The sequence below is a fragment of the Pelobates fuscus genome, chromosome 2 (assembly GCF_036172605.1).
Source record: "Pelobates fuscus isolate aPelFus1 chromosome 2, aPelFus1.pri, whole genome shotgun sequence".
Lineage (NCBI taxonomy): Eukaryota > Metazoa > Chordata > Amphibia > Anura > Pelobatidae > Pelobates > Pelobates fuscus.
This window is the reverse complement of record NC_086318.1, coordinates 443,431,294-443,458,474: the sequence shown is the minus strand read 5'-3', so window position 1 is coordinate 443,458,474 and position 27,181 is coordinate 443,431,294. Positions and strand designations below refer to the sequence as shown.

Genomic DNA, 27,181 nt, shown 5'->3' with positions numbered 1-27,181 from the left:
ATCAATACTAGCATAAATTTAGCTTACATCTAATAAATGCGAAGACGCCTAATAGTGGTAAGAGGCTACGCTTGCTTGTTGCTTATTAAATGGCAAAAAGAGCCAATTAGCAAGCAGGTTTATTAGGGTAACTGTAGCTAACATCCGTGTAGAAATGGAATACAGTTATAAGCAATTCATTAGTAACCACTTACAGTTAGTTACACTTCTATATACAAGAGACTACCGTATTTTACTGTATAAATCAGTTTATTAGTAACACTAACAGTTAGCTACATATACATATACAAGAGACTGTCTAGACTGCATCGAACCTTTCCTTTTTAAATCCACCAACACTGTGTGTTTCACTTATTTCATCAATTTTTGTCCTTAAAGAGGTTTTTAAATAGAATTCAATAAACAGAAGTTTTACATTTTTACTCTATTCATACCCTATGAGTTATTTTCACTACTGTGGGAATACCTAGGGGGAGTGTTAGAGGAAAGGCAGGTCGCCCTTCACTCTTTCACCCTCTTAGGCAACCTTTCTCGTGTTTGTACTATTTAGGGTTTAGGGCCCTTTATACCCACATAGTCCATTTATATGTTGACTTTGGGATCAATTATGATGGTACACTTGCAAAAGAGAGCTGTACGTCAAATTCCTTGTCTTTCCATCAGTTATTTTAAAGCAGAATTACCCAACAAGTGTTGTGAAGATTATATATAAATATACTTAATACAATGTTAAACAAAAATCTGCACACCAGTCAAGCCATAAGACTTGCTTTTCCCACAGAAATCCCAAATCTGCAGTGATGTAACAACCGCAAAGGATTCTGGGTGGGCATATGCAAATTAGTTTAGCAAAGAATCACATTTTTGCCTCATTCCATTTTAAACATGGATTCCTTTTAATCTGTGTTTGCTGTATACAACAGCTTGGAACACAATTTAGGAAAAGATACAAAGCCAGTGAACCACTCATGGACAGCTGTTTCGTTGTTAATGCAACTCATCAGCATGAGGTTGGTTACTGGTTTTCTTATTGAGGCTTGGTAGTGCTTGGGAAGCAAAATCCAAATAGGTTATGGTGGGGGAAAATTGTGATTGAAAACCCCTTCCACCTGAAGTCTGTGGATAGTTAATACAATGTTAAACAAAAATCTGCACACCAGCCAAGCCATAAGACTTGCTTTTCCTACAGAAATATGAAATCTGCAGTGATGTTACAACCGCAAAGGATTCTGGTATATATATACATATATATGTATTAACGCCTTTTGGCCTGTAATTCTGGGAGGGGCGTATGACTCACCTTCTCCCTACTTAAGGGACACCCCTTACCTGGCTCCATACCGCTCGAGGTCAGCGCTGCATCCTTGTTGGGTTTTGCTTCCTTTTGCCACCTCAAACTCAAATTATCATACAACACAATCAAGCTATATCTAACAGGCATACAACATCACATGTTAACATTACAACCAAACAACACAAGTTTCATGTCCTCCTACCAGATCAAAAACATCCTTAGGGGTATTCAGAGATCCGAACCCCCACGTACTGCGCAAAGGCAACCCATAGACATCAATATTTTCAAAGATCTATCCAAACTACTATATTTAAAACTCTTTACCAACAACACAAACCTTGTTATTAAAACCGCCATCTATTTGGCTTTTTATGGGTTTTTAAGACCAAGAGAATTTACCGCCATCAACACAACCCAGTCCACTCACATTCTGCTTCACTCACACTTAACAAAACACATGGATTACTATATCTTGGCTCTGCATCACTCCAAAACCAATCAACACGCACCTCCGGTAGAGGTTAGATACTATCCTACCCACAACGAGTGGTGCCCTGTCACATTACTGGACACATATACCCAGTTTTTACTAGCATCACCATCTCAACCACTATTCTGTCTCCAAGGTTCTGTACTCACTACCACCACCTTCATGACCCATGTCAGGTCATTACTTACACAACTAGGCCTAAAAGCAACTAACTATTCGGGCCACTCCTTCCGCATAGGAGCAGCCTCCACAGCGTCCAGTGCAAACATCCCGGTACATGTTATCAAGTCACTAGGACGCTGGAAGTCTTCTGCATACTCTAGATACATTCCTAACCCGGTACAAGAAGTTAGAAATGCCTTTCAAGATATGTCTGGTTAAAGTATGTATATTGCTCGTTTCGTAATAAATTTGATTTTCTACTTTTGCCCTCTTTATTTACAGGCCTACCTCACCGTCGGTTCCCGCACACCACAACCGACTTGCTCTTTTAATACCATCCCACACCTAACAGTGTTTGTATCTTCTGTACTATCATGAGCCCTTAACACAAGTATTAAGGCCTTTTGGCCTGTAATTGTGGGAGGGGCGTATGACTCACCTTCTCCCTACTTAAGGGACACCCCTTACTTGGCTCCATACCGCTCGAGGTCAGCGCTGCATCACCCTCCCACCCACTCCTCATTATTAACTCCTCCTTACATTTCTTCTTGGTGGGCCCTCTTTATTTACAGGCCTACCTCATCGTCGGTTGCGGCACACCACAACCGACTTGCTCTTTTAATACCATCCCACACCTAACAGTGTTTGTATCTTCTGTACTATCATGAGCCCTTAACACAAATATATATATATATATATATATATATATATATATATAATATATATATATATATAAACACACACACACCCATTAAAATCAGCTGCCTAATATCAGGTAGACCCCCTCGTGCTGCCAAAAATTAGCTCTAATGCATCGGGGCATGATCTCCACAAGAATCTGAATGTACGAGACACAATGTGTCTGTTAGGGGGGCGTTTGTGGTTTTGTAGTGTTTGATTTCACTAGATGACATTAATGGAATGTAGACCATGGAAGGAGGTAGTCCCTAATAGACATTAGCAGCAGATACTTTAAGTCCTGCAAGTTGTGAGGTGGGGCCTCCATGGACCAGATTTGTTTTTCCAGCACATCCCACAGATGCTCAATCAGATTGAGATTGGGGGAATTTTGAGGCCAAAGCAACACCTTGAACTCTGTCATGTTCCTCAAACAATTCCTGAACAATTCTTGCAGTGTGGCACGGTGCATTATCCTGCTGAAAGAGACCACTGCCATCAGGGAACACCAATGACGTTGTGCAACAATCTCTAGATAGGTGCTATGTGTCAAAGTAACAGGAATGCCAGGACCCAAGGCTTCCCAGCAGAACATTGCCCAGAGCTTACATATATCTTAAAGTCCTATACTACTAGCCAGATCTAAAAAGGTCAGTGGAATTTTTTTATACATATATAAAATAGGACTAGATAGCTACATGGATACAGGCCGAACATGTGTAGCTATGGCCAGAACTGTATGCTAAGAGATACATTCTCTAGAGAAGCAAAAAAAAAAAAAACACCTCCTTTAAAAAGATTTAAAAAAACAAAAACAAAAAAGAAACGCAAAATGAAATTGAACTATAGCAATCTGTTAATCAATTAATAGGTTGAATATTTGGCCTGAGTTTTACAATGTGGTTTTGCTCAAAATATTTCGAAATGCTATGAAAAACAAAATGAAACAGCCACCAATCTCTTACCCACAGTGTCTGGCTTGGTAGCTTGGATATGCAAGCCTCCAGACTCACGTAATGGTGCGTACACATTCTTTTCGAAGTAAGGATATATACGCTTGATGTCTTCCGTGGTCATACCCACGAACCAAGGTAGGTATCTCCCAAGAAGCAAAGTTAGAATTTGTTTTAGGCCTCCTGCTGGCATAAAGACGCAATTTATATGTAGACCCTTTATAGACCTGGAAAACAAGGTTTCACCCAAAGTTACTATTTTCCTGTGTTATCAGTAATTCCATATACCGAAGTTAGGTAAATTATGTAAACAAGTAGCAATGAACTCCATGAGGCAGAACTGGAACAAGTGATAATTAGAGCCCTGCTCACACAGGTTTTAGGTGTAGTGAAAATGGGATAAAGAAGGTACAAGACACAATGTGTCTGCTAGGGGGGCGTTTGTGGTTTTGTAGTGTTTGTTTTCACTGGATGACATTAATGCAATGTATTGTAGTGTGTGTGAAACTGCACTCATTCCCATAAATCTGAGCCAGGGTGCTTGCTGAACCGGAATCAAACACCAGATTTCCAAAAATTAATAAAGTAATAGAGGTCCGGGCACTCCTTGTTTCAAGACGGGTACTTTATTAGGAACCACAACAGCAACGTTTCAAAGCCCAAAACAAAGACCTAATAAAGTACCTGTCTTGAACCAAGGAGTGCCCGGACCTCTATTACTTTATCAATGGAATGTAGACCATGGAAGGAGGTAGTCCCTGACAGAACGCAAGTGAGAAGTAACAAGTACTTACTCTGGTTTCATCTGAGCAATATTAGTTGTAATTAGGCTGCCCCAGTCACCCCCTTGCAGATAGAACTCCTTAAATCCCAATCGGAGCATCAGCTTGTAGAAGATACGGGCAGCAGCCACAGAATTGAACCCTGTTGGAAGAGATACATGGAAAGTTCATTCAATATATTAAAGGAGCACTATAGGGTCAGGAACACAAACATGTATTCCTGAGCCTATAGTATCAAAACCACCATCTAGCCACCCTGACACCCTCTTGCCTCCCTAAATATAGTAAAATCTTACTGGTATTCAAGTCTGCAGCTGCTGGCTTTGTCCCTGTTTCCTTTAGACCTGCCCACTGCCTGCTGACATCAGCAGAAGTGGTAGCCTGATCCACTCACAATGCTTCCCCATAGGATTGGCTGAGACTGACAAAGAGGCAGATCAGGGGCAGAGCCAGCATGATTCAAACACAGCCCTGGCCAATCGGCATCTCCTCATAGAGATGAATTGAATCAATGAATCTCTATGAGGAAAGCTCAGTGTCTGCATGCAGAGGGAGGAGATACTGAATGTTTGGATGCATTTTAGGCAGCCATGACCCAGGAAGTACCTCTAGCAGCCATCTGGGGAGTGGCCAGTGAAGTTATCACTAGGCTGTAATGTAAACACTGCATTTTCTCTGAAAAAACAGTGTTTACAGCAAAAAGCCTGAAGGGAATGATTCTACTCACCAGAACAAATTCAATAAGCTGTAGTTGTTCTGCTGACTATAGTGTCCCTTTAACACTTTGCAGATCTACTCATCCTGCATTAAAAAAAAAAAAAAAAAACACCCTTCATGCAAAAACCAACAGCAAAACACGAATCCAATCATGTTATCTCTTCCCTACACCCATTTGTGGAGAATTTTTTCTCCCTGAATCACAAGTCATTAGAATGTCCTTACATGTTATAGCCTATGTTAGGTAGTGAATAATGCCAGTATAAAATGTGTAAGGTGGTTTTTTTTTAATTTATTATTGCAGCCTATATTACACTTGTAATAATACAATAAACATTGCTAACCTTTCTTTGTGGGGCAGATATCCTGAAAATTATCCCTGTACAATCACTGGAGACAGGCTGCTTGCACTTTGCGTATCAGCATCTGACCAACAAGTTAGTCCATTATATTCTCTCAGTATCCCAACAGGCAAACTTGCTTTGCACTAATAAACCTTAACTTAAAAACTATACCCATGGAGTATGCCATGACTTACTATCTCTCCGTATCATCCCTTTTTTTTATTCTCCACCTCACCTTCCTTGTGCGGTGCCTCGGAGAAGCCATATCCAGGGATTGATGGACAGATGACCTCAAACACAGGGTCTGGGTTCAGACCATGCTTTGCTGGCTCGGTCAGCAGTGGGAGGATGCGGTAAAACTCATAAATCGACCCAGGCCAACCATGGACCATAAGGAGCGGCAGAGCCTTCTGTCCTGGGGCAAGATTAGGAGGCTTGACATGCATAAAGTGCACTTCTAGCCCTATAAAAGTATAGTAGAGATTAATATTCTGTAACAAACACATTAGCTTAATGTCTAAACATATAAATATGAGATGGTAACATAGAAGATCTACTCATGGTGCACTTCACTGGATGATACAGAGGACTTACCTTCAACAGTAGTCTTGTAATGGGGGTATCTATTGAGGTTCTTCACCTGCTTTGACCAGTCAAAGTCATTCCTCCAGTAGGTGACAATTTTCTGAAGGTGAGTAGAATTTAAGCCATAATGAAATTGAGAATTTTCCAGGGGTGCAAAGAAGCGGGTTTGATCTAGACGTTCGTAGAGGTCCTAAAAAACATTTTATATCAAACTGAAGTCTCAGCAGTTACAGTACAATAATTCATCAGTTCAGGCTTTTCAGTATTTTATTGTGTTATGACCGTAAATCTTGATTTCAATAATATTTTTGGTCAGATAGTTCACATGGTACACAGTGAAGAATAAACACCTATTTTATGAAATGCTTTATAAACAAAGATATAAACAGTCACCGTGGGCAAGTATTCACCAGCTTTGCGGTTATACCTTTATGATATAAAAATGAACTAATATTAATGTGCTATATAGTTATATTAAATTACAATAAGGTGTCTCAATACAATGACATTTTTATGTACAAAAAACTAAAAAGTGCAATTTTTATGCATGACAGGAGGTAAATATTTTGCTGAACTTTCTTTACTCAGCAAAAAGAAAACTAACTAATGAACAAAAAGTAAGGGTCTTGTATCCAATAATAGCCCTCCTCTTTCTCTGCTGCTCATCCTCCAGGTCAGAGTATTCATATTGTCGCTCCATACATTTGACCTAACTATATACATTTATGGTTTATGTCACTGTGGGTTTATATATAGTGTGTGGGGATTTTTCCTCTGGGTTCTTTGTGTACTTTGGGGGTGTTTGGGTTTTCGAGACCTATTCTCCCTTTTGTTCTTTCATTTAGGTTTCCTTGGGGTCTTTTCCTTTCAGGGGAGCCCTTCTCAGTTTCTGCCTCAGTTTTACGCTGCTTTCAGTGGCCCTTATCTGTTCTCCTTCCACTTACGTCTTTTGACGATCTGCGGTATCTTCCTCGACCCGGTTATTCCTTCTCAGCATTCCAGTAGCCATGCTTTTGTATCTTTTCATCTGGTGTCGAATGTACGTGTGTAGAATGCGTCTTCTCCAGAAGGTGTCTTCTTCTCTATTCTCAGGAAGATATCTTCGATCTGTTTTTTCTGTGATAAGCCATTTGTGCATATTGCTGCTTGCTTTTTAAACTATTTGGTGTCATTGAGAACTATTTCAGCTCTCATTTCCTATGCTCCCCCACATCATTCGGTTTCTTTGGCTACTCTTGCCAGATGGATTCGGTGGCTATACTTTCTTGTGGGTAATTCCCTGTCAATCGGGGCTCATTCGGTTCAGAGGGCTGCGCCATCTAGTTATTTTTCGGCAGCGCCAAGTTAGGTGATATTCTCTGTTCAGCATACTGAACACAGGAATCTACCTTCCACACCTTTTATTTTTGGTTCTTAGCTTTAAAAATGCAAAATATGAGCTTCCTGTACTGCCTTAACATTGTAGATCACACAATCCTTGATGTCTGATAATCTGAGTTTTATTAAAGACAGGAGGTAAATATTTCCCCTCCCTTCCCTTGGTTTCATTGGGTGTTTGCTGTATTCACATTTTCTCTTAGTAGACATTGTTTATACTATTTATTATGATTATGTCTATAGAGGTTTGTTTTTTTCCCATTAGTTTAATATGTGAGTAGTGGTTAACAGATGTTTTGCTTTTTCCATGAAATGGATTGGTTTTTACCGTTGTGTTTTCTTTGTTTCTCTTCACTGGGATCGTCTGTAAGTTTGTCATCTTTATTGATCATTCAACTTTATTTGTACTTTAAACCTCAATAATTATAAAACTCACTTATCAGTGTATATTTATACTGGTAATGCTTCTCTATAGTGGTAAACAAGATACTAAACTATAACACTCCGGGAGGATGAGACCTTGGTAGTGGCGGATTCAACTAACTTCATCCTCAATGTGTTGGTGTGAATCCAACTAACTTCATCCTCAATGTGTTGGTGTGAATCCAACTAACTTCATCCTCAATGTGTTGGTGTGAATCCAACTAACTTCATCCTCAATGTGTTGGTGTGAATCCAACTAACTTCATCCTCAATGTGTTGGTGTGAATCCAACTAACTTCATCCTCAATGTGTTGGTGTGAATCCAACTAACTTCATCCTCAATGTGTTGGTGTGAATCCAACTAACTTCATCCTCAATGTGTTGATGTGAATCCAACTAACTTCATCCTCAATGTGTTGATGTGAATCCAACTAACTTCATCCTCAATGTGTTGATGTGAATCCAACTAACTTCATCCTCAATGTGTTGATGTGAATCCAACTAACTTCATCCTCAATGTGTTGCTGTGAATCCAACTAACTTCCGCCTCAATGTGTTGCTGTGAATCCAACTAACTTCATCCTCAATGTGTTGGTGTGAATCCAACTAACTTCATCCTCAATGTGTTGCTGTGAATCCAACTAACTTCATCCTCAATGTGTTGGTGTGAATCCAACTAACTTCATCCTCAATGTGTTGGTGTGAATCCAACTAACTTCATCCTCAATGTGTTGGTGTGAATCCAACTAACTTCATCCTCAATGTGTTGGTGTGAATCCAACTAACTTCATCCTCAATGTGTTGGTGTGAATCCAACTAACTTCATCCTCAATGTGTTGGTGTGAATCCAACTAACTTCCGCCTCAATGTGTTGCTGTGAATCCAACTAACTTCATCCTCAATATAGAAATACAACAAGGGGGGGGGGGGGGGCGGGAATCCATCCCCTTGAATAAATAGGAAGGAAAACAGTGGTCTTTAAAAAGGGGGGATATCCACTAAACGACTGAAAGAACAACCCACACCCTAGGTTGAGTGAATAAACAATAAAAGAAAAAAAGAAAAAAAACGAATTGCTCAGATCAGGAGAAGATATCAACACCCAAAGGATACTAGATATGTGCCAAACATAGGGAACACAAATAAATTGTAGCAGTATGGAATTACACTTTAAATGAGAGACAATCTTTGCAACAGTTGCTAAAATGTCAGTGCCTCAATTGATAATGAAATGTCAGAGCCTCAATTGCTAATGAAATGTCAGAGCCTCTATTGATAATGAAATGTCAGAGCCTCTATTGATACTGGGGCAATGCAAATAAAAATAGGTCACAGTCCTGATTTAAATGTTAACTCTTTAAATCCCCCCCCCAAAAAAAGTCCTTACTTTGTAAGCTCATATAGATATAGACCTGGCTAGCAGATCCTCTGCACAAACAGCAGGGAGACTTGCCAATATGAGCTAAATATGCTCTAGTATCAGACTAAATAACCTTGTTAGAAGTGAGATACTTTGAGAAGAAAAATAAATAAAATAACCTAAAAAGAATATGTGGAAATGTGAGTTAAACAATTCCACATCTAATAAGAATAAGTCCTGAAAATAAACTCTTAGTGCTGATATTGAGCTGTGCAATATAAAGTGCAAAAGCAGCAGGATCTTCTTATGGGTAGATTTTATTGTGCAAAAAATATTGGTATTAAAAAACGGTTACAAATATAATCAATAGTTCACAGATGGCATATACATGGGGAACTTTCCTTTAGTGTCTTCCTCCCAGCAGCCTGGATACTCTGGAAATGCCGCCTCGTCAGAGCCGGCTTCAGAGGCAGCTTCTGAGTCCGTGTTGTTTGCAGCTTGTCCGGGAGATTCACCGCGTGCGTTCCACTTCACTTTCGTATGCGTTCCACCGTGATTGAATGAATAGATGCAGCCTTACGCGTTTCGTGACGTCCTGTCACTTCATCAGAGGAGATGCATCTATCTCGGACTGATGGATTTATATATCCATCGGCCGTGTTATCCTTCCCTGTGGTTATCCCTTTCTTCACTTAGCAGTTGTTAACTCTTTCATGCCATAACACATATATAATTTAATTATAGACCCTTATGAATCGAACTTAAACATATATACACGGATGTACACATGTACAGTCAGATACTTAATTATATAGAAAAAAATAAACATTATAAAATACATATATACAGTAGAGATGCTATATAATGCAATTAGCTCTACATAAAAACATTAAGTTAATAATAGAAATATGGGATACATAATAGAAACTCAGTATATATAAAGAGAAATGCAAATGTATAACACCCTACATAATTACATTGCAATAAAATAAATTAGATTAAATTAAAATTATCATTATCATACCTTAAAGGGCACATATAAAATAGTCTCATAAAAAATTATATTTTAACAAATCCTTTATTGAAAATCATGTACTTAAACGAAAATTAGATACATCATATAAAATCGAAGTTAAAGAGACAGGCAGCATATAGTCCTAAAGGGGAGAGAAAGAGATATTAAATAGTTATTAAATACTTGTTCATAGTGCATACATATATTCGATGAGATCACACATATAGCTGGGTAGATGTTTCCTTATTACTATAAAGAGAACATATTTACTGTAGATCACCCTTTGATTTTTTGTGTTGCTAAACAGTGTACCATCACCACTGAAGAAAAATTAAGAACATGTGTAATAGACTGTTTTCAGAATTTACATTCAAAATTACTTTCAAAATGACTTAAAGGAAGGTGTTTAGTTCAAAGTCTAAATTTAGACCCTTAGGTTCTAAGGTGTCTAACTGGAAAATCCATCTGGCTTCTGCTCTATCTAGAGCTTTTTCAAAATCGCCCCCTCTCCAATGTAGGGAGACCTTCTCTATGGCCATAAATCTTAATCCCCCTGGGTCACTTGAATGTGTATTATAAAAATGTCTGGAGAGGTTCTGAGTTGGAAGGCTATTTTTGATGTTGCGGATATGCTCGGCTAACCTAATTTTGAAAAGTCTTTTGGTCCTGCCGATGTAGTATTTTCCACAAGGACATATGAGCAGGTAAATTACTCCACTGGAATTGCAGTTTAAGTTACCTTTAATCTTAAAGGTCTCATTCGTTATTGGATGTTTAAATTCCTTAATGAGAGATGTTTGTAGCGTATTATTTTTACATCCCATACATTTCCCACATTTGTGGAATCCCATTCGCGTTGTGCTGGACTGATCCTTCTTCTCCTCTTTTAAAGTTGGAGCTATCATTGTTTTCAGATTTGGAGCTCTAGAGTATATAATCTTTGGTTTATCACCCAAAATCTTATCCAGAAGGGGATCGATCGCCTTTGAGTACATTCCAGTGTTTCTTAAGAATCTTGCTCAGTTTAAAAGACTGAGATTACTAAACTGAGTAATAAACGCTGGGACCTCCATATCCTGTTGTAGTTATTTGCTTTTGTTTATCAGTGTGTCTTCTCTTGGTGTTTCAATGGCTCTTTTGAGGCCACCCTCTACTAATTCTGCTGGATATCCTTTATTCAGAAATTGTCTCTTCATTTCTTTAATTTGGACTTCGCATACTTCCTTCTCTGAACAATTCCGCCTGACTCTTCTAAATTGGCTGTATGGGATATTGTTCAGCCATGTCTTCTTGTGATAACTGTCGAAGGGTATAAAGCTGTTACAGTCCACTGTTTTCCGAAAAGTTTTTGTATTGATGGTGTTACTTTTGATGTAAATCTCCAAGTCAAGGAATTCCACTGCTTCTCTTGAATGTTGAAAGGTGAATTTCAAGTTGTATGGATTGAAGTTCAGATATTGTTTGATTTCTTCTAGAGCCATCAGATCCTCTTTCCAAATAAAAATGCAGTCGTCTATATATCTCTGCCATAGGACCGGGTTTGACACCGCAGGGAGTTGTTCCAAATAAATTCATCCTCCCATTTACCCATGAAAAGGTTAGCGTAGCTAGGTGCAAACCTGGTACCCATGGTTGTCCCCTCTATTTGCAGAAAAAATTCTCCTTCTGAACAGAAGAAGTTGTGACTTAATATGACTGCTATACATTCCACCAGATAGTTTATTTGGTCATTTCGTAGCTCTGAGTGGACCGCTAGATTATATTGTACTGCTTTGCAGCCTTGCAAATGCTCTATTATAGTATACAATGAGGTCACGTCTGCTGTGACCAAAATATAGTCCTCGTTCCATTGTATGTGACTTAAAGTCTGGATGATTTGGGTGGTATCTCTCAGATAGGATTTCAATTTGCTCACATATGATCCACATATTCAGACAAATTCAAAGTTAATGATCCTATCCCAGAGATTATAGGTCTCCCTGGAGGGTTGGTTAGCCTTTTATGAATCTTTGGTGAGTGGTAGAATACTGCTAATCTTGGGTGCTTACATAAAATATGATCCTCAATATGTTGGTGTTAATCCAACTAACTTCATTTTCAATGTGGTGGTGGTGGTGGATGTGCGAGTATATGGCATTGATGCATTTCTTTGTGCAGGAAGCACCAGGAGATGAAGATGGATGCCACACTGAAGATAGTGTCACCTATGAGTAAGTGCTTCCTGTAACTATATCCAGCTGTTCTTCAGTGCAATGTATGTTTATATGTAAAGGCCTCTTGCTACGTGTTTTTAAGGATTAGTTGCTAAAGGCTTGTCCTTGTAAAAAAGACGCATTGCTATACTCAATCTAGAAATATAACAAAGTGCAAAGACTTCCTTTAAAGGTCCATGGTAACCTCTCTGGTGCATTGGTGGAAGGTCACATTACCTTAATAACGTCTTCAGATTCCTCTATAGTGAATGGGCGCATGCTGGTGTCCTCACTTTGTGCATAAGATTTGTGACCAGATCCCCACCATCCATCACCCATTTCAATGGTTTTAGGTTTGCGTCCACAAATCATCCTTCCAACCATTATACCTCCTAACCCAACAGCTACAGGAACAAGGACACTGTGTGGCCAGTGGTCATTGAAGGCTGACCTACAGGTAAAAAGAGAAAATTTAACAGAATATTCACTACATTTATACATCAAAATGGCACTGCCACTGGGGAGGAAACGCAGGGGGGGGGGGGGGGGGGAAATTGTACATCCTGTAAGATGACAGAGGAGAAACGGAGAGATGCCGCAGGCAGAATGTGTCAGAAGCCCTTTATCGCATTTTGCCAAATCCCAACACAGCTTTTAGGAGTGTCTTGTAGATTCTTAAGTGGTCACTTCAACCACATTGACTACTTCTGCTTTTTGAAGTGGTCATGGTGGTAGGAGTCAGTATGTGCAGTGTTACAGCTTGAATCACTGCACATCCAGAGTTATTTGCACTTGTATGTTACGTTCAAGTTGCACCCCTGACACACGTGACTTAGGCAGCCTAGAACTCATTCCAGACTATCTGATTTAAATTCTGTGCACAACCACCACTCACAGGGCAATGTATATGGTAGTCACAGTCTTCCCTGAAAAGACTACTATGGAGTAGGAAAAACTTAGAGCATGGCAATCCCAGGACCACCACTGCTGTACGGAGATCCCGGGAACATCATGGGATGACCACTGCTGCACAGCGATACCGGGACCACCATGAAATCACCAATGCTGCACAGCAATCTCAGGACCACCATGGGACCACTGTTGCATAGTGATCCCGTGACCACGATGGAACCACCACTGCTGCACGGCGATCCCAGGCCCACCATGGGACGACCGCTGCTGCACGGCGAGCCCGGGACCTCCATTGCAGCACGGTAATCCCTAGACCACCGTGGGAATAAAACTGCAGCATAGCTATCCCAAAACCACCATGGAATCCAGCCGTCCTGCGAGCCCAGTTAGGGTGACAGAGACACAAGTTAGGTTATCAGGGTTCATCTGATCTAACACAGCCAGGAACTCTGCATTACAAGACAGCAGAATTTTCTAAAACCGGTTTCTTTTAAAACCTGTGTAAACTGCAGAGAAACGGATAGCTTAGATGGATTCATTCTTTGTAATTTAATAACTGTGCAGGTGCATTAAAAGCAGTGCCACCCTGCCTACTGCATTTTAATCAACGTTTCTAGTTCGAAATCGTATCTTTTATACAAGACAAGCGTATTAATTCTTACAGTCATGCCGAGCGAGCATATTATTATTATGTAACAGCGGACGTATTATTATTATTATATACCAGCGGACGTATTATTATTATTATATACCAGCGGACGTATTATTATTATATAACAGCGTACGTATTATTATTATTATATACCAGCGGACGTATTATTATTATTATTATTATTATTATTATATACCAGCGGACGTATTATTATTATTATATACCAGCGGACGTATTATTATTATATAACAGCGTACGTATTATTATTATTATATACCAGCGGACGTATTATTATTATTATATAACAGCAGACGTATTATTATTATTATATAACAGCGGACGTATTATTATTATATACCAGCGGACGTATTATTATTATTATATACCAGCGGACGTATTATTATTATTATATAACAGCGGACGTATTATAATTATTATTTAACAGCGGCCGTATTATTACTATTATATACCAGCGGACGTATTATTATTATTATGTAACAGCGGACGTATTATTATTATTATTATATACCAGCGGACGTATTATTATTATTATATAACAGCGGACGTATTATTATTATTATATAACAGCGGACGTATTATTACTATTATATACCAGCGGACGTATTATTATTATTATTATATAACAGCGGACGTATTATTATTTAAAAGTGGACGTATTAGGGGGCGGGGCCGGACCGCCAAGCTGGACAGCCGCAGGTCAGAGCGGCCAGTCACGCCAAGCGAGCATATTATTATTATGAAACAGCGGACGTATTATTACTATTATATACCAGCGGACGTATTATTATTATTATTATTATTATATACCAGCGGACGTATTATTATTATTATATACCAGCGGACGTATTATTATTATATAACAGCGGACGTATTATTATTATTATATACCAGCGGACGTATTATTATTATATAACAGCGAATGTATTATTATTATATACCAGCGGGCGTATTATTATTATTATATACCAGCGGACGTATTATTATTATTATATACCAGCGGACGTATTATTATTATTATATACTAGCGGACGTATTATTATTATTATATAACAGCGGACGTATTATTATTATTATACAACAGCGGACGTATTATTATTATTATATACCAGCGGACGTATTATTATTATTATTATATAACAGCGGACGTATTATTATTATTATATAACAGCGGACGTATTATTATTATTATATAACAGCGGACGTATTATTATTATTATATACCAGCGGACGTATTATTATTATTATATAACAGCGGACGTATTATTATTATTATATAACAGCGGACGTATTATTATTATTATATACCAGCGGACGTATTATTATTATTATATAACAGCGGACGTATTATTATTATTATATAACAGCGGACGTATTATTATTATTATATACCAGCGGACGTATTATTATTATTTAACAGCGGACATATTATTATTATTATATACCAGCGGACGTATTATTATTATTATATACCAGCGGACGTATTATTATTATTATTTAACAGCGGACGTATTATTATTATTTAACAGCGGACGTATTATTATTATTATATAACAGCGGACGTATTATTATATAACAGCGGACGTATTATTATTATTATTTAACAGCGGACGTATTATTATTATTTAACAGCGGACGTATTATTATTATTTAACAGCGGACGTATTATTATTATTATATACCAGCGGACGTATTATTATTATTATATACCAGCGGACGTATTGTTATTATTATATAACAGCGGACGTATTATTATATAACAGCGGACGTATTCTTATTATTATTTAACAGCGGACGTATTATTATTATTATATACCAGCGGACGTATTATTATTATTATATAACAGCGGACGTATTATTATATAACAGCGGACGTATTCTTATTATTATTTAACAGCGGACGTATTATTATTATTATATACCAGCGGACGTATTATTATTATTATTATATAACAGCGGACGTATTATTATATAACAGCGGACGTATTATTATTATTATTTAACAGCGGACGTATTATTACTATTATATACCAGCGGACGTATTATTATTATTATATACCAGTGGACGTATTATTATTATTATTATTATATACCAGCGGACGTATTATTATTATTATTATATAACAGCGGACGTATTATTATATAACAGCGGACGTATTATTATTATTATTTAACAGCGGACGTATTATTACTATTATATACCAGCGGACGTATTATTATTATTATATACCAGTGGACGTATTATTATTATTATTATATACCAGTGGACGTATTATTATTATTATTTAACAGCGGACGTATTATTATTATTATATAACAGCGGACGTATTATTATTATTATTTAACAGCGGACGTATTATTATTATTTAACAGCGGACGTATTATTATTATTATATAACAGCGAACGTATTATTATTATTATATAACAGCGGACGTATTATTATTATTATATACCAGCGGACGTATTATTATTATTATATAACAGCGGACGTATTATTATTTAACAGCGGACGTATTATTACTATTATATACCAGCGGACGTATTATTATTATTATGTAACAGCGGACGTATTATTATTATTATTATATACCAGCGGACGTATTATTATTATTATATAACAGCGGACGTATTATTATTATTATATAACAGCGGACGTATTATTACTATCATATACCAGCGGACGTATTATTATTATTATTATATAACAGCGGACGTATTATTATATAACAGCGGACGTATTATTATTATTATTTAACAGCGGACGTATTATTACTATTATATACCAGCGGACGTATTATTATTATTATATACCAGTGGACGTATTATTATTATTATTATTATATACCAGCGGACGTATTATTATTATTATTATATAACAGCGGACGTATTATTATATAACAGCGGACGTATTATTATTATTATTTAACAGCGGACGTATTATTACTATTATATACCAGCGGACGTATTATTATTATTATATACCAGTGGACGTATTATTATTATTATTATATACCAGTGGACGTATTATTATTATTATTTAACAGCGGACGTATTATTATTATTATATAACAGCGGACGTATTATTATTATTTAACAGCGGACGTATTATTATTATTTAACAGCGGACGTATTATTATTATTATATAACAGCGAACGTATTATTATTATTATATAACAGCGGACGTATTATTATTATTATATACCAGCGGACGTATTATTATTATTATATAACAGCGGACGTATTATTATTTAACAGCGGACGTATTATTACTATTATATACCAGCGGACGTATTATTATTATTATGTAACAGCGGACGTATTATTATTATTATTATATACCAGCGGACGTATTATTATTATTATATAACAGCGGACGTATTATTATTATTATATAACAGCGGACGTATTATTACTATCATATACCAGCGGACGTATTATTATTATTATTATATAACAGCGGACGTATTATTATTTAAAAGTGGACGTATTAGGGGGCGGGGCCGGACCGCCAAGCTGGACAGCCGCAGGTCAGAGCGGCCAGTCACGCCAAGCGAGCATATTATTATTATGAAACAGCGGACGTATTATTACTATTATATACCAGCGGACGTATTATTATTATTATTATTATTATTATTATTATATACCAGCGGACTTATTATTATTATTATATACCAGCGGACGTATTATTATTATATAACAGCGGACGTATTATTATTATTATATACCAGCGGACGTATTATTATTATATAACAGCGAATGTATTATTATTCTATACCAGCGGGCGTATTATTATTATATACCAGCGGACGTATTATTATTATTATATACCAGCGGACGTATTATTATTATTATATACCAGCGGACGTATTATTATTATTATATAACAGCGGACGAATTATTATTATTATATAACAGCGGACGTATTATTATTATTATATACCAGCGGACGTATTGTTATTATTATTATTATTATATAACAGCGGACGTATTATTATTATTATATAACAGCGGACGTATTATTATTATTATATAACAGCGGACGTATTATTATTATTATATACCAGCGGACCTATTATTATTATTATATAACAGCGGACGTATTATTATTATTATATACCAGCGGACGTATTATTATTATTATATAACAGCGGACGTATTATTATTATTATATAACAGCGGACGTATTATTATTATTATATAACAGCGGATGTATTATTATTATTATATACCAGCGGACGTATTATTATTATTATATAACAGCGGACGTATTATTATTATTATATAACAGCGGACGTATTATTATTATTATATACCAGCGGACGTATTATTATTATTATATAACAGCGGATGTATTATTATTATTATATAACAGCGGACGTATTATTATTATTTAACAGCGGACGTATTATTATTATTTAACAGCGGACGTATTATTATTATTATTATATACCAGTGGACGTATTATTATTATTATATAACAGCGGACGTATTATTATTATTATATACCAGCGGACGTATTATTATTATTATATACCAGTGGACGGATTATTATTATTATATAACAGCGGACGTATTATTATTATTATATAACAGCGGACGTATTATTATTATTTAACAGCGGACGTATTATTATTATTTAACAGCGGACGTATTATTATTATTATATACCAGCGGACGTATTATTATTATTATATACCAGCGGTCGTATTTTTATTATTATATACCAGCGGACGTATTATTATTATTATATAACAGCGGACGTATTATTATATAACAGCGGACGTATTATTATTATTATTTAACAGCGGACGTATTATTATTATTATATACCAGCGGACGTATTATTATTATTATATAACAGCGGACGTATTATTATATAACAGCGGACGTATTATTATATAACAGCGGACGTATTATTATTATTATTTAACAGCGGACGTATTATTACTATTATATACCAGCGGACGTATTATTATTATTATATACCAGTGGACTTATTATTATTATTATTATATACCAGTGGACGTATTATTATTATTATTTAACAGCGGACGTATTATTATTATTATTATATAACAGCGGACGTATTATTATTATTATTTAACATCGGACGTATTATTATTATTTAACAGCGGACGTATTATTATTATTATATAACAGCGGACGTATTATTATTATTATATAACAGCGGACGTATTATTATTATTATATACCAGCGGACGTATTATTATTATTATATAACAGCGGACGCATTATTATTATTATTTAACAGCGGACGTATTATTACTATTATATACCAGCGGACGTATTATTATTATTATGTAACAGCGGACGTATTATTATTATTATTATATACCAGTGGACGTATTATTATTATTATATAACAGCGGACAAATTATTATTATTATATAACAGCGGACGTATTATTACTATTATATACCAGCGGACGTATTATTACTATTATATACCAGCGGACGTATTATTATTATTATATAACAGCGGACGTATCATTATTTAAAAGTGGACGTATTAGGGGGCGGGGCCGGACCGCCAAGCTGGACAGCCGCAGGTCAGAGCGGCCATTCACGCCAAGCGAGCATATTATTATTATGTAACAGCGGACGTATTATTACTATTATATACCAGCGGACGTATTATTATTATTATTATTATTATATACCAGCGGACGTATTATTATTATTATATACCAGCAGACGTATTATTATTATATAACAGCGGACGTATTATTATTATTATATACCAGCGGACGTATTATTATTATATAACAGCGAATGTATTATTATTATATACCAGCGGGCGTATTATTATTATTATTATATACCAGCGGACGTATTATTATTATTATATACCAGCGGACGTATTATTATTATATAACAGCGGACGTATTATTATTATTATATACCAGCGGACGTATTATTATTATATAACAGCGAATGTATTATTATTATATACCAGCGGGCGTATTATTATTATTATATACCAGCGGACGTATTATTATTATTATATACCAGCGGACGTATTATTATTATTATATACCAGCGGACGTATTATTATTATTATATAACAGCGGACGTATTATTATTATTATATACCAGCGGACGTATTATTATTATTATTATATAACAGCGGACGTATTATTATTATTATATAACACCGGACGTATTATTATTATTATATAACACCGGACGTATTATTATTATTATATACCAGCGGACGTATTATTATTATTATATAACAGCGGACGTATTATTATTATTATATAACAGCGGACGTATTATTATTATTATATAACAGCGGACGAATTATTATTATTATATACCAGCGGACGTATTATTATTATTATATAACAGCGGACGTATTATTATTATTATATACCAGCGGACGTATTATTATTATTATATACCAGCGGACGTATTATTATTATTATATAACAGCGGACGTATTATTATTATTATATACCAGCGGACGTATTATTATTATTTAACAGCGGACGTATTATTATTATTATATACCAGCGGACGTATTATTATTATTATATACCAGCGGACGTATTATTATTATTATTTAACAGCGGACGTATTATTATTATTTAACAGCGGACGTATTATTATTATTATATACCAGCGGACGTATTATTATTATTATATACCAGCGGACGTATTATTATTATTATATACCAGCGGACGTATTATTATTATTATATAACAGCGGACGTATTATTATTATTATATAACAGCGGACGTATTATTATTATTTAACAGCGGACGTATTATTATTATTTAACAGCGGACGTATTATTATTATTATTATATACCAGTGGACGTATTATTATTATTATTATATACCAGTGGACGTATTATTATTATTAAATAACAGCGGACGTATTATTATTATTATATACCAGCGGACGTATTATTATTATTATATACCAGTGGACGTATTATTATTATTATATAACAGCGGACGTATTATTATTATTATATAACAGCGGACGTATTATTATTATTTAACAGCGGACGTATTATTATTATTATATACCAGCGGACGTATTATTATTATTATTTAACAGCGGACGTATTATTATTATTTAACAGCGGACGTATTATTATTATTATATAACAGCGGACGTATTATTATTATTATATACCAGCGGACGTATTATTATTATTATATACCAGCGGACGTATTATTATTATTATATAACAGCGGACGTATTATTATTATTATATAACAGCGGACGTATTATTATTATTTAACAGCGGACGTATTATTATTATTTAACAGCGGACATATTATTATTATTATTATATACCAGTGGACGTATTATTATTATTATTATATACCAGTGGACGTATTATTATTATTATATAACAGCGGACGTATTATTATTATTATATACCAGCGGACGTATTATTATTATTATATACCAGTGGACGTATTATTATTATTATATAACAGCGGACGTATTATTATTATTATATAACAGCGGACGTATTATTATTATTTAACAGCGGACGTATTATTATTATTTAACAGCGGAAGTATTATTATTATTATATACCAGCGGACGTATTATTATTATTATATACCAGCGGACGTATTTTTATTATTATATACCAGCGGACGTATTATTATTATTATATAACAGCGGACGTATTATTATATAACAGCGGACGTATTATTATTATTATTTAACAGCGGACGTATTATTATTATTATATACCAGCGGACGTATTATTATTATTATATAACAGCAGACGTATTATTATATAACAGCGGACGTATTATTATTATTATTTAACAGCGGACGTATTATTACTATTATATACCAGCGGACTTATTATTATTATTATATACCAGTGGACTTATTATTATTATTATTATATACCAGTGGACGTATTATTATTATTATTTAACAGCGGACGTATTATTATTATTATATAACAGCGGACGTATTATTATTATTATTTAACAGCGGACGTATTATTATTATTTAACAGCGGACGTATTATTATTATTAGACAAAAGATAGGTATTGGATCAGCGCTGAGTGATCTAATAGGACTGTGAACAAATCGAAAGCTGCAACCTATGGGTATGAGGTTCCCTCTAATAGCCTCAAAGGAAAAATGGCAAAAACACAATAATAGGTCGCGCTGGATACAAATGGATGTGAAATAACAATGTAAAATAAATAAATAAAAATATAAAATATAATCAGATCAGAAAGACAAAATGAATAGTAATAAAATTATTAATATTAATATCACTTGCATACACTCTTACAGTAAGGAACGGAACAGTTATAATGAATAGTCCCAATACTTAATAGTCTGCTTGTATATTCCAATAAATAAGTGGAAGGCTTGGTATGTAGGAATTTCCAATGAAGAGAATGAGTCTTCTAATTCATGGGGTGTCTTGACTCCGTGGTATACATGGAAAGACAAAATAAAGAAAATCCAATAGTGCAAACTGAGGACCAATAAGAGCAGGGTGAATATAGGAGAGGTATATTACTCACCTATTATTGAGCATAAACTAGCTCAAGTATAATAAGCATTCAGTGGCGTCTGCCCCCCACTGGCGGGATAAGGTGAAGGTAATTCCTCGGTATAAAAAGAGGGGAAAAAAAAAACAACCAAATATAGTGCTCACTGTAGATATGATAAAAATGAGTATAAATAGTAGAAATGCAGGTACTCACATTTGGATGAGCAGGATATACTGCTCAATCTATTCGTTTGGGTGGTATAGTCCCCACCTAGGATTCTTTAGCAGGTATCAGCTTCACAGTAGTATATGACCAGGTAAAATAAATAAATAAATAAATAAAGGATATATGGCATATATCCTTTATTTATTTATTTATTTATTTTACCTGGTCATATACTACTGTGAAGCTGATACCTGCTAAAGAATCCTAGGTGGGGACTATACCACCCAAACGAATAGATTGAGCAGTATATCCTGCTCATCCAAATGTGAGTACCTGCATTTCTACTATTTATACTCATTTTTATCATATCTACAGTGAGCACTATATTTGGTTGTTTTTTTTTTCCCCTCTTTTTATACCGAGGAATTACCTTCACCTTATCCCGCCAGTGGGGGGCAGACGCCACTGAATGCTTATTATACTTGAGCTAGTTTATGCTCAATAATAGGTGAGTAATATACCTCTCCTATATTCACCCTGCTCTTATTGGTCCTCAGTTTGCACTATTGGATTTTCTTTATTTTGTCTTTCCATGTATACCACGGAGTCAAGACACCCCATGAATTAGAAGACTCATTCTCTTCATTGGAAATTCCTACATACCAAGCCTTCCACTTATTTATTGGAATATACAAGCAGACTATTAAGTATTGGGACTATTCATTATAACTGTTCCGTTCCTTACTGTAAGAGTGTATGCAAGTGATATTAATATTAATAATTTTATTACTATTCATTTTGTCTTTCTGATCTGATTATATTTTATATTTTTATTTATTTATTTTACATTGTTATTTCACATCCATTTGTATCCAGCGCGACCTATTATTGTGTTTTTGTATTATTATTATTATATAACAGCGGACGTATTATTATTATTATATACCAGCGGATGTATTATTATTATTATATAACAGCGGACGTATTATTATTATTATTTAACAGCGGACGTATTATTACTATTATATACCAGCGGACGTATTATTATTATTATATACCAGTGGACGTATTATTATTATTATTATTATATAACAGCGGACGTATTATTATTATTATATAACAGCGGACGTATTATTACTATTATATACCAGCGGACGTATTATTATTAATATATAACAGCGGACGTATTATTATTTAAAAGTGGACGTATTAGGGGGCGGGGCCGGACCGCCAAGCTGGACAGCCGCAGGTCAGAGCGGCCATTCACGCCAAGCGAGCATATTATTATTATGTAACAGCGGACGTATTATTACTATTATATACCAGCGGACGTATTATTATTATTATTATTATATACCAGCGGACGTATTATTATTATTATTATATACCAGCGGACATATTATTATTATATAACAGCGGACGTATTATTATTATTATATACCAGCGGACGTATTATTATTATATAACAGCGAATGTATTATTATTATATACCAGCGGGCGTATTATTATTATTATATACCAGCGGACGTATTATTATTATTATTATTATTATATAACAGCGGACGTATTGTTATTATTATAGAACAGCGGACGTATTATTATTATTATTATTATTATTATTAATTAACAGCGGACGTATTATTATTATTATTATTATTATTATTATAGAACAGCGGACGTATTATTATTATTATTATTATTATTAATTAACAGCGGACGTATTATTATTATTATTATTATTATTATTATTATTATATAACAGCGGACGTATTATTATTATTATTATTATTATTATTATTAATTAACAGCGGACGTATTATTATTATTATTATTATTATTATTATTATTATAGAACAGCGGACGTATTATTATTATTACTATTATTATTATTATTAATTAACAGCGGACGTATTATTATTATTATTATTATTATTATTATAGAACAGCGGACGTATTATTATTATTATTATTAATTAACAGCGGACGTATTATTATTATTATTATTATTATATAACAGCGGACGTATTATTATTATTATTATTATTATTAATTAACAGCGGACGTATTATTATTATTATTATTATTATTATTATTATAGAACAGAGGACGTATTATTATTATTATTATTATTATTATTATTATTATTAATAATTAACAGCGGACGTATTATTATTATTATTATTATTATTATTATTATAGAACAGCGGACGTATTATTATTATTATTATTATTATTATTATTATTAATTAACAGCGGACGTATTATTATTATTATTATTATTATTATAGAACAGCGGACGTATTATTATTATTATAGAACAGCGGACGTATTATTATTATTATTATTATTATTATTATTATTAATTAACAGCGGACGTATTATTATTATTATTATTATTATTATTATAGAACAGCGGACTTATTATTATTATTATTATTATTATTATTATAGAACAGCGGACGTATTATTATTATTATTATTATTATTATTATAGAACAGCGGACGTATTATTATTATAGAACAGCGAGTCGCTCACAGAAGGAAGGAAAGCAGTACATTGAAGCCATCGCTCTCTGTCAGCTCTCTCACCTTCGTTCTTTATTATGTAATAACCTGCTCGGCTGCCAGTAATTGCAGTGTGCCCCTCCTCCTGTGCTTTATAGGGTTAACTTGCTGCTGTAATATTGCTGGAAACATGTTTCAATGCAGATTGAGTTTCCTGACAATTCCTGGTTTAGCGAATGAGCCCCATGGAACTATCTGGAATTATTCTGACGGCTATAAATGCAGCAATCCTTACAGATAAATCCTTTATTTGGATCTGCGCATGGAAGGACCCCGGGACCAGCTCACCTGCCGTCCTCCAGGACTTGTCTCCACATTGTAGCCGTCTGTTCTGTGCATTGACTCCCAGTGCACTCTGGGAAAAGGGAGTTTCAGGCAACGCCCAGTGCTCCTCCTTCCTTAACAAACAAGTTACAAAATATCCCCAAATCTGCCCAGAATCAATTACTTTGTTTCCTCGGCTTACAGGACAACCGTCACCTCAACTCTGTCTTTTAGTATAACAATCCGTTCAGCAAAGACCGAAAGGAAATACATTCTGTGTTAAATTAAATAAATGTCAGGGAATTTAATGTATGACAGGATCCTTCAGCCGTATCCATACACCTCGGTCAGACAGTGATTGATAACGGACAGTCTCTGGTCCTCCCGGATACTGTGCTGGGAGTGAAGACCATGACTTCCTTATATGAAAGAGGTTTCTCTCATTTCTGGCTGACCGAGAGTGGATGTGATTAACCCCTTCAGGACTGCCACACTATGAAATAAACCTGATAATTCCAGGTATCTGGAGGGACAGAACGGGGAGATGTAGATATACGGCTCGCTGGGTATTCTCATGGTCTCAGCCTCGAGATTCTTTTTAGGATTATTTACCTAATTATCTTACCTAATATTTACCCGAGCAGCCCGCTCACTGCAGCTCCCCACACCTCCTATAAACCATACTACCTGAGCACCAAGCTCACTGCAGCTCCCCACACCTCCTATAACCCATACTACCTGAGCACCAAGCTCACTGCAGCTCCCCACACCTCCTATAACTCACACTACCTGAGCAGCACCCTCACTGCAGCTCCCCACACCTCCTATAACTCACACTACCTGAGCAGCACACACACTGCAGCTCCCCACACCTCCTATAACCCACACTGCTGAGCAGCAAGCTCACTGCAGCTCCCAACACCTCCTATAACACACACTACCTGAGAAGCACGCTCACTGCAGCTCCCAACACCTCCTATAACTCACACTACCTGAGCAGCACGCTCACTGCAGCTCCCCACACCTCCTATAACTAACAATACCTGAGCAACACGCTCACTGCAGCTCCCCACACCTCCTATAACCTACACTACCTGAGCAACACACTCACTGCAGCTCCCCACACCTCCTATAACCCACACTACCTGAGCAGCACACTCACCCCAGCTTCCCACACCTCCAATAACACACACTACCTGAGCAGCACGCTGACTGCAGCTCCCCACACCTCCTATAACTCACACTACCTGAGCAACACACTCACTGCAGCTCCCCACACCTCCTATAACACACACTACCTGAACAGCATGCTCACTGCAGCTCCCCACCCCTCCTATAACACACACTACCTGAGCAACACACTCACTGCAGCTCCCCACACCTCCTATAACTCACACTACCTGAGTAGCACGCTCACTGCAGCTCCCCACACCTCCTATAACACACACTACCTGAGCAGAACACTCACTGCAGCTCCCCACACCTCCTATAACCCAAACTACCTGAGCAGCACACTCACTGCAGCTCCCTACACCTCCTATAACTCACACTACCTGAGCAACACACTCACTGCAGCTCCCCACACCTCCCATAACACACACTACCTGAGAAGCACCCTCACTGCAGCTCCCTACACCTCCTATAACTCACACTACCTGAGCAACACACTCACTGCAGCTCCCCACACCTCCTATAACCCACATTACCTGAGAA

General features: G+C 35.6%; 1 protein-coding gene across 1 annotated transcript in view; it reads right to left on the bottom strand.

Annotated features, from left to right (window-relative positions):
* The window catches only part of LOC134587621 (epoxide hydrolase 1-like), a 28,061-nt gene extending 2,492 nt beyond the window's left edge, over window positions 1-25,569 (bottom strand). The window contains exons 1-6 of the mRNA XM_063444132.1: window positions 25,493-25,569; window positions 12,610-12,823; window positions 6,015-6,195; window positions 5,656-5,883; window positions 4,372-4,501; window positions 3,590-3,804 (exon numbers count right to left, since the gene is read on the bottom strand). Of these exons, the coding sequence (XP_063300202.1) occupies window positions 3,590-3,804; window positions 4,372-4,501; window positions 5,656-5,883; window positions 6,015-6,195; window positions 12,610-12,823; window positions 25,493-25,521 (997 nt within the window). The 5' untranslated portion in view covers window positions 25,522-25,569. The remainder of the gene's footprint in view (window positions 1-3,589; window positions 3,805-4,371; window positions 4,502-5,655; window positions 5,884-6,014; window positions 6,196-12,609; window positions 12,824-25,492) is intronic.
* Window positions 25,570-27,181: the final 1,612 nt, after the last annotated feature.